Source organism: Ammodytes marinus (assembly GCF_949987685.1).
Source record: "Ammodytes marinus genome assembly, contig: scaffold_68, whole genome shotgun sequence".
Taxonomy (NCBI): domain Eukaryota; kingdom Metazoa; phylum Chordata; class Actinopteri; order Uranoscopiformes; family Ammodytidae; genus Ammodytes; species Ammodytes marinus.
In genome coordinates, this window is record NW_027648458.1 from 211,553 (window position 1) to 221,662 (window position 10,110).

At 41.1% G+C, this 10,110-nt stretch overlaps 1 protein-coding gene across 1 annotated transcript in view; it reads right to left on the bottom strand.

Annotated features, from left to right (window-relative positions):
* LOC307270499 (sorting nexin-14-like) overlaps positions 1–10,013 on the bottom strand; it is a 16,125-nt gene extending 6,112 nt beyond the window's left edge. Inside the window, exons 1-10 of the mRNA XM_080054383.1 lie at positions 9,903–10,013; positions 9,060–9,137; positions 7,724–7,810; positions 6,761–6,861; positions 5,843–5,954; positions 4,398–4,438; positions 3,901–4,020; positions 1,672–1,795; positions 940–1,104; positions 262–357 (exon numbers count right to left, since the gene is read on the bottom strand). Of these exons, the coding sequence (XP_079910509.1) occupies positions 262–357; positions 940–1,104; positions 1,672–1,795; positions 3,901–4,020; positions 4,398–4,438; positions 5,843–5,954; positions 6,761–6,861; positions 7,724–7,810; positions 9,060–9,137; positions 9,903–9,999 (1,021 nt within the window). The 5' untranslated portion in view covers positions 10,000–10,013. The remainder of the gene's footprint in view (positions 1–261; positions 358–939; positions 1,105–1,671; positions 1,796–3,900; positions 4,021–4,397; positions 4,439–5,842; positions 5,955–6,760; positions 6,862–7,723; positions 7,811–9,059; positions 9,138–9,902) is intronic.
* Between the last annotated feature and the right edge of the window lie 97 nt (positions 10,014–10,110).

Genomic DNA, 10,110 nt, shown 5'->3' on the forward strand with positions numbered 1-10,110 from the left:
TATCCCCTCTCAAGTTACCACACTTCGGAGGGGGTCAGAGCGCAGGGTCAGCCGCAGTACAGCGCCCCTGGAGCAGTTTTGGGGTTAAGTGTCTTGCTCAAGGACACAATGGTAGAGATGGTGGGCACCGTAGACGCAATACCAGCCTCTGCTAGTTTTACAACTAACACCCTCCTGTCCGGTGCCGGGGATCGAACCAGCGACCTCATGGTTACTGGTCGGCCACCTTTCCTCTAGGCCATCCTACCACCCCAAACTGACCTGGTAAATACTTCATCATCTCCTCAAAGGCCTGTTTAGCTCTGATCTGCTTGTCTTCAGTGGTTCGCTCCACGCTGCTCTCACAGAAAACCGCGTCTACGAAGGAAAACAACAATACAAGACATGAATTTAAAGAGGGGGTCGGGGGGGGGGGGGGGGGGGGAATGCTCCAAAAAATGATCTTAAAAAACATGAAATTATACTTATGTACAGTACCGGTCTATGGGGCTTCCACTTGATTATAGCGCCATCTTTAGGGCAAAATACCTCTCTGCATTTTATACTGTTATAGTGGTCGCACCGGTATGTAAGACGCACCAAACTTTACACAGTGTGTGAGAGTGAGTGAGTGAGTGAGTGAGTGAGTGAGTGAGTGAGTGAGTGAGTGAGTGAGTGAGTGAGTGAGTGAGTGAGTGAGTGAGTGAGTGAGTGAGTGAGTGAGTGAGTGAGTGAGTGTGTGAGTGAGCAAGCGTGTCTGTCTGTCTGTCTGTCTGTCTATGTGTCTGTCTGTCTGTCTGTCTGTCTGCCCGCCTGTCTGTCTGTGTCTGTCTGTCTGTCTGTCTGTCTATCTGTCTGTCTGCCTGTCCACCTGTCTGTCTGTCTGTCTGCCTGCCTGCCTGCCCGCCCGCCCGCCCGCCTGTCTGTCTGTCTGCCCGTCTGTCTATGTGTCTGTCTCACCTCTCAGCTGAGTGATTAGAGAAACCATGCTATGCTCCATTAGCACTGTCTCCAGTCTGCTCTGCATGTATTGGTCCATGTAAGCTTCAAACGAGTTCTTCATCATGATTCGTCCAGAGGCCAAAACGTGATGCAGCCAGTCGGGCATACGAAACACCACGCGACCTATGGGGATAGAATGACATCACACATGGTAAAATGTGAGATCCTATGTAGTATAACACATGAAATTGAACATTAATTTTCGTAACAGTGCCTGACATGTAGGTACATTAGAGGACACAGATAACTGGCTAGCACTGTGCCACCTAGGAACACGGAGCAACAACCTCCTATACAATAATGCTGCTCCAACCCCAAGTTATAGCGCAGTACGCTACTGGTAGCACTGTTACGAAAGTTAATGTTCAATTTCATGTGTCGATTGGATGTATCAGAAAATAGCATCATTATAGCCTTAACCAACCCTATGACGGGCTATAGGTTCACATCCAGGCTTCCAAAGCATTGGCATGATAGCTTGCACCTATTTTAGTACAGTATTTTATTGAGTAATGTATTGTAATGTGTTCTATGTGTGTGTATATGTTGGATGTGAGTGGACCATCTGAGTCCTTAATAAAGATTATTATTATTTCATTCTATGAGTCGTTCAATGATTACACTATATGATGAATGGGCTGTTATTGTGCTTTAATCAAAATAAAATATAATTTGGCGAGCGTTACTTACCGACATACACCATGTAGTCGTACATGCCGTTGACAGTCATAATGTCCATGAAGCAGTTGGGATTGTGTCTACGCTCCAAACTCTCACACACGTTTGCATTGTTCTTGAAAAGCTCTGTGAACAACTGGAGGAAAAAAGAGTGAAACATTAATATTACAAATTATTTCATACCTTCTGCTGTAGGTAGATGGATGGATGGATAGATGGATAGATGGATGGATGGATAGATAGATAGATAGATAGATAGATAGATAGATAGATAGATAGATAGATAGATAGATAGATAGATAGATAGATAGATAGATAGATAGATAGATAGATAGATAGATAGATAGATAGATAGATAGATAGATAGATAGATAGATAGATAGATAGATAGATAGATAGATAGATAGATAGATAGATAGATAGATAGATAGATAGATAGATAGATAGATAGATAGATAGATAGATAGATGGATGGATAGATGGATGGATGGATGGATGGATGGATGGATGGATGGATGGATGGATGGATGGATGGATGGATGACAGACAGACAGACAGACAGACAGGCAGACAGATAGATCCAGTTTTTTTCTTAGCAGTAGAATCAACAACTGAAACATTTCTTGGGCTCTTCTTGAGGATTTTTCTGAGCTCCTGCACCAGTGTCAGGGGGGGGAGGGGGGACACACCAGTTTGTAAACGCTGCCATACTGAGAAATACACAGAGAGAGTTTTGTGGAGCTGATAATAGGCTTAATCAACTTTGTGTCAACTCGTTTTGGCGATGGCTTGAATGTAACAGACATTCATTTATATGAAAAAGTTACACACTATATCTTTAACTGTTAAGAGGTGACATGAGGTCTTTGGAAGCTGAGTTTATTTTGCTTCAAATTGAGGTGGAAATTCACACCCCACACCCATTTGAATAAGAAATAAATGAACAATGAACAATGCACCATTAAAACAGTTTCCATACCACACCCATAATAACATTACGTTGGTGTTTTCGATGTGTGCTGAACCAACTTGCCCTTTTTATTTATCCAAACTGTCTCCATGGTGATAACTCTTAAAGACCTACTTCACCGGTGCAAATATGAAGGCGTATTGAACTCTGAGATCCTATGTAGTATAAATGTGCAAAACATTTTTAGAAATCGGTTCATCCTAGCCTGAGAAAAGGCAGAAAGAGTGTTTTATGGTCTCACTGTCTAACCCTACATTTTCCCCTGTGTGATATAACAAATGTTTTTAATAGGAAAAGGATAGAGGAAGTCAGTACCATTAAAAGGCCTTTGAGGTTCAGTGTTCGTGAGGGAAACTTCCTGAGCAGCTTTTGATTAAGATCAAACCTGTGGTAAAGGAATACATCACCCATATGCAGGGATGTAAAGTAGCGAATTACATTTACTCGCGTTCCTGTAATTGAGTAGTTTTTTCGTGTACTTGTAATTTTTTAAGTGATTTTTAAAACCTATTCTTTTACTTTTACTTTGAGTATGTTTATTGTGAAGTATTGTACTTCGCTACATTTTATATCACCTGCGTTACTGAGTAAAAAAAATAGATAGGGAAACGAAAAAAAATAAAAGAAATATCGCGGGGGCTTTTATTTTTACGGCACAATACCGGAAACTAACACGGTGAATGATCGACAGGAGGAGAGAACACATTGCGACTACATGATAACAACAAACATTGCTTCCCTCTATCATTAAAACTAAATAATCCTAGTTAAACTGTAGGAAAATACCATTAAAAGGCCTTTGAGGTTCAGTGTTCGTGAGGGAAACTTCCTGGGTAGCTGTTGATTAAGATTAAACTTCTGTTAAATGAAAACTTCACCCATACGCAACCGGCGTTCTATCATTATAAAATCACTATTATAATATAATGAATGAGGTTTTTCTTCCCTCAGTCTTCCCTCAGTCTTCCCTTGGCCCAGCTGTCCTGTTAATCCTAACCCTACATTTTACCATGTGTGATGTCACACATGGGAAAATGTAGGGTTAGACAGTGAGACCATAAAACACTCTTTCTGCCTTTTCTCAGGCTAGGATGAACCGATTTCTAAAATGTTTGCACATTTATACTACATAGGATCTCAGAGTTCAATACACCTTCAGACATACAGACAGACAGACAGACAGACAGACAGACAGACAGACAGACAGACAGACAGACAGACAGACAGGCAGGCAGGCAGGCAGACAGACAGACAGACAGACAGACAGTTACCTTCTTGTCGTTGTCCTGTGTGGGGCTGAGTATGGTGAGCTCGGGGCGGCTGGGTTTGGGTTTAGGAGACTCACACGAGTTAAAGAAGGACTGAAGGAAAGGGTCCAGGTTCTGACCTTTCTGTGGGACGAATAACAGTCCCAAAAAAAAATGTAAGATCACACTTTTCGACATTTTCAGCTTTTTTATTAGATAGTTTTTTTGTATATAAAAAAATTCCAAAAAATAATATATTTTTTTTGTCTTTTTTTATAGAAAAAAGACAAAGAGAAAAGTTTTAAATAAGAAAAAGTTAAAAGAATTATAATAAATACAGTATATATATAGATATATTTTTCTTTATTGAAAAAAATATATAACAAAAGTTTAAAAAAAATTAATAAATACATTTAAAAGGAAGACATTCATTATTACCAGTAGTTTTTGGCCCATAATAACACAGAGAGAGTGCAGTGCAGCAGAAGGGAGGATAACTAGTAACATCTGGAGCCACTCACCTCTTTGATGAGTTTCCCCGGCACTGACTTGAAAATCTTTCCTGTAAGAAAAGACAGAAAAAGATAGATTAAATATCTTATCGTCTAAACTGGAATGTAAACAAAGGGGGTCCACCCTAGCTAACACACACACACACGCACGCACGCACGCACGCACACACGCACACACACAGACACACACACACGCTGCGTTCCAAATCGCATACTTTCTACTATTTAGTTTGGTAGAAAAAAGATTTAGGATGTCCCGATTCTTGTGGCCAGATTTAGGATGGTTAGAAGTACCCGGATGTCCTACTTCATGCGGCCAAGATTGTTAGTGTTGAAAAGTGCATCCTATTTGGCCGATTCTGACCCACAATCCATTGCGCACCTGAAGTGACGTCACATCGACGAAGCCTCCATATGAAAACAAACGGGGATGAGACGGATATAAAAGCAAGAGGCAAGATCAAGGCGCAATGTTATGATGAAATAAAAGAGTAAAGTATGTCCCAATAGTATGCCTACTGCATCCTAACTAGATTCTTTTTATCGTCGGATGTAGTATGTAGAATAGAAAAAAGAAAGTGTATGTGATTTGGAATGCAGGGACAGACACACACACACACACACACACCAACAGACAGACAGACACACACCAACAGACAGACAGACAGACAGACACCAACAGACAGATAGACAGACAGACAGACACACACACACACACACACACACACACACACCAACAGACAGACAGACAGACAGACAGACAGACAGACAGACAGACACACACCAACAGACAGACAGACAGACAGACAGACACACATCAACACCAACAGACAGACACACACACACACATCAACAGACAGACAGACAGACAGACAGACAGACAGACAGACAGACAGACAGACACACACACCAACAGACAGACAGACACACACCAACAGACAGACAGACAGACAGACACACACACACACCAACAGACAGACAGACACACACCAACAGACAGACAGACAGACAGACAGACAGACAGACAGACACACACACACACACACACCAACAGACAGACAGACACACACCAACAGACAGACAGACAGACAGACAGACACACACACCAACAGACAGACAGACAGACAGACAGACACACACACACACACACACACACCAACAGACAGACAGACACACACCAACAGACAGACAGACAGACAGACAGACAGACAGACAGACACACACACCAACAGACAGACAGACAGACAGACACACACCAACAGACAGACAGACAGACAGACACACACCAACAGACAGACAGACAGACAGACAGACAGACAGACAGACACACACCAACAGACAGACAGACAGACAGACAGACAGACAGACAGACAGACAGACAGACAGACAGACAGACAGACACACACCAAAAGACAGACAGACAGACAGACAGACAGACAGACACACACACTTACCCAGGTTTACATCCGGCAGCATCTTGTCCAGGAACTGACTCTCCATACTGTGAGGAGAGAGGAAGTCTGCCAACAGCTGACTGTTACTGAGCTCCAGATGCTGCACTAAACGCTGCACACACACACACACACACACACACACACACACACACACACACACACACACACACACACACACACACACACACACACACACACACACACACGCACACGCACACGCACACGCACACGCACACGCACACACACACACACAAAACTGTTACAGACAACTTAGCATTAGCAAATAACTAAACAAACAAAACTCTCTAAAAACACAAGATTTGATGTCAAAATGTTGTGTTATGTCTTCACAATTAACCTAATAGTTCTCTTTCTTTAAAGCCTCACTCATGCCGTTGGGTTTTATCGCCCTCTACTGACAATAAAGAAGAAAATATAACTCGGGTGATATCACGAATGCTTTCTTTAATAAATCAAATATTAATAATAATAACCTAAAACTATAGAACGCTAACAAAAAACTTTGAAAAAAATCTTGGTTGCATAGAATTTGTAGATTATATTTCATTTCATTTTTCATTTAACTTTTATTTATCCTCGAGAGACCAATTGAGGGGTGACCCTCATTTACAATGACGTCGAGTTCAAACAAATTCCAAGGAAAAACAACAATGCATACACAATATTCAATGCAAATGCATCAAATACACAACAACAGGTGAAGAGAAGAAAAAAAACAAAAAACAAAAAAAAAACAATTGAAACATTTACACAGTGGTGAAGAGTGGCAGCAATTAAAATGAAATGGGTGAAAGTACAATATAGCCTAATTAAAACAGTTACAGGTAGAGTTTGGCAGATTTAAGATAGTTTGTTTAAATTGATGAAAATGTATAACAAATAAACAAATTAAATTACCTGTAAATATTCCTCAAACTCTTCCCTTTTGGACGTGAGGAATTCTAGATTCTTTGGTCCGATAATTCGTTTGGATGGAAGCTGGGTGTCTGCAAACGTGCCTGAAGAAATCACAATAACATTAAAGGTGCAGTGTGTAACATGACATCAAGAAAGTTCTACAAAGTTCTAGAATGCAACGCTCCCTGGGTAACCCCAACCCTTTTGAATAATAACAGAAGCTACAGTGGCCTTCAAGGACAAGAACAATTCTAAATTTTAAACAATGCACCTGATGACATTCCAACTATGACACTTCCAAAATGGCGGCGACAAGGCCTTGGTACAAAGTATGGAGAAATATGGACATATAAGAGATCCTTTCTAAGGGGAAAAATAATAATTCTAAAAAAACAATTCAGCTATTAGGAACTAAATTAAACGTACTTATGGATATTATAATTATTTTCTACAAAATCGGCTAGGAAATAAAACCCAAAATTCTACACACTGCAGGTTTAATACACACACAGAATACTACTGTAGATTATTATGGAAGATACAGTTATTTAAATAAAGGGTCACTGTGTAGTTTCAGAGGAGGGAGATTTGTTTACATTCACAGAGCCTGCAGTTAGTTTACTAAACATATTTTCTCTACATGTAATTCTTTGTATTGAATAATTCTATCATCATAAATCAAGACAGAATTATTTTACCTGGAACCAAACGTAAGACTAAGAATATGTTTGTAAACCAAACTGTGGGCCCTGCTGCTGTAAACAACAACAGTGAAACAGTAACTTTTCAGGAAGCTTTTCTAACTTCAAACAGTGTTCCAGGGATCTACATTTTCCTGTGAGGAAAGTTTGTTTATTCAGTTATAAAGAGAATATACCTTAGAAAATGTTTCACTTCTCTGACACACACAAAGTTACACACTGAACCTTTAAAGTAAGTTTGTAAAAAGGTCTTAAGCGTTACCGTGGAATTCAGTGAGTTTAGATTCCAGGACGTAGAATTCCAGATATCGTCTGTAAACCAACCACGTCTCCGTTTCGTGACCCGCAGCTGAAACAAAATACAAACGAGCATTATAAGTAACTGAATTTAATTCCAACATGTAACCAGTATCAACAAGTTAAATTTTCGATGTTCGTAGCAAAGTAAATTTCATGAAAATCGGTTCAAAATTAAGCGAGTTACAGTCGGTTTCTAGTGCAGTCTGAGTATCTCTCCAAAACACTTTTTACCAAGGGAGCTTTTTCGCGTGTGGTACGTGGTTTTGTCCAATTGATGTAGTCGTAGCTAGCTGATACGTTATGAACCGTCCAGAGCCCTTAGGTCGTCTGGGACAGGTCTACTTACAGTCCCAAGAGTTAGGACTAAACGAGGAGAAGCAGCTTTTAGTTTTTATGCACCAAATATCTGGAACAAACTCCCAGAAAACTTGAGGTCTGCTGCAACCCTCAGTTCTTTTAAATCGAGTCTGAAGACTTTTCTGTTTCCATTTTAACCTGTACTTTTTATTTAATTTAAATGTTTTACTTCTTTTCATTCGCTTTTAAATGTCTTCTAATGTGTTTTATGTATTTTAATCTTGCCCCTGTAAAGCACTTTGAGTGGCCTTGTGTTTGAATTGTGCTATAGAAATAAACTTGCCTTGCCTTGCCTTGTCAAAGCTGGCTTGTCGTTCTGCGCATTCCCAACTCACATCGTGTAGTGACAAGCTCTATATTTTCACACGTTATGTCATTTTAGAATCAAATACATTCTGGAAGGAAACCAGCCATTAAGCCATTAATTCCTTGTATATCGTAGCTACTTTAAGTGTATTTCTCACACACACACGCACGCACGCACGCACACACACACACACAAACAGAAGTAAGTGTTGCGTTCCGTATCGCATACTCTTTCTTTTTTCTATTCTACATACTACATCCGACGATAAAAAGAATCTAGTTAGGATGCAGTAGGCATACTATTGGGACATACTTTTCTCTCTTATTTCATCATAACATTGCGCCTTGATCTTGCCTCTTGCTTTTATATCCGTCGCATCCCCGTTTGTTTTCATACGGAGGCTTCGTCGATGTGACGTCACTTCACGTGCGCACTGGATTGTGGGTCAGAATCGCCCAAATAGGATGCACTTTTCAACACTAACAATCTTGGCCGCATGAAGTAGGACATCCGGGTACTTCTAACCATCCTAAATCTGGCCACAAGAATCGGGACATCCTAAATCTTTTTTCTACATACTATATAGTAGAAAGTATGCGATTCGGAACGGAACCTTGGTGTATTCCTGTCTCACCTTCCTTGCGGTCGTTGCGTTCCACCTGGATGCAGAAGACAGGTATCTTCTCCCTCTTGACTTGGTCCTCGTAGATGTCTGTCAGAAGGAAAGGAAAGGAAAGGAAAGGAAAGGAAAGGAAAGGAAAGGAAAGGAAAGGAAAGGAAAGGAAAGGAAAGGAAAGGAAAGGAAGTAAAGGAAAGGAAAGGAAAGGAAATCCTTCATTAAATGGTAAATGGCCTCCACTTCTAAAGCTCTTTTCCCTGGTATTTCACAGACCCAAAGCGCTTTACATTGTTTTGTACACATTCAAAACGCTAAAAAAATACATTACTCATCAGGAGTAGTGATTAGTGATGTCCCAAGCAGACAGGTTTCTCAGTGAGACAGACAGACAGACAGACAGACAGACAGACAGACAGACAGACAGACTAACCTATGAGGGGTATATGGATGGTCCAGGCAGGCAGACAGACAGACAGACAGACAGACAGACACACAGACAGACAGACACACACACAGACAGACAGACAGACAGACAGACAGACAGACCTATGAGGGGTATATGGATGGTCCAGGCAGACAGACAGACAGACAGACAGGCAGACAGACAGACAGACAGACAGACAGACAGACAGACAGACAGAAAGACAGACAGACCTATGAGGGGTATATGGATGGTCCAGGAAGACAGACAGACAGACAGACAGACAGACAGACAGACAGACAGGCAGACAGACAGACAGACAGACAGACAGACAGACAGACAGACAGACAGACAGACAGACTAACCTATGAGGGGTATATGGATGGTCCAGGCAGACAGACAGACAGACAGACAGACAGACAGACAGACAGACTAACCTATGAGGGGTATATGGATGGTCCAGGCAGACAGGTTCCTCAGTGAGCCGGCTGAGGAGAGGGGGGGGGAGGCAGGGCCGTCGTCCTCCTGGACCATCGTAGCCTCTTCCACCTGATGCAGAAAAATTAAAATAAAATCATTTATCTAAAACTGTTTTCAAGATTATTACGGAGCCAATATGGTACGCGCTCTATCCACTACGCCACC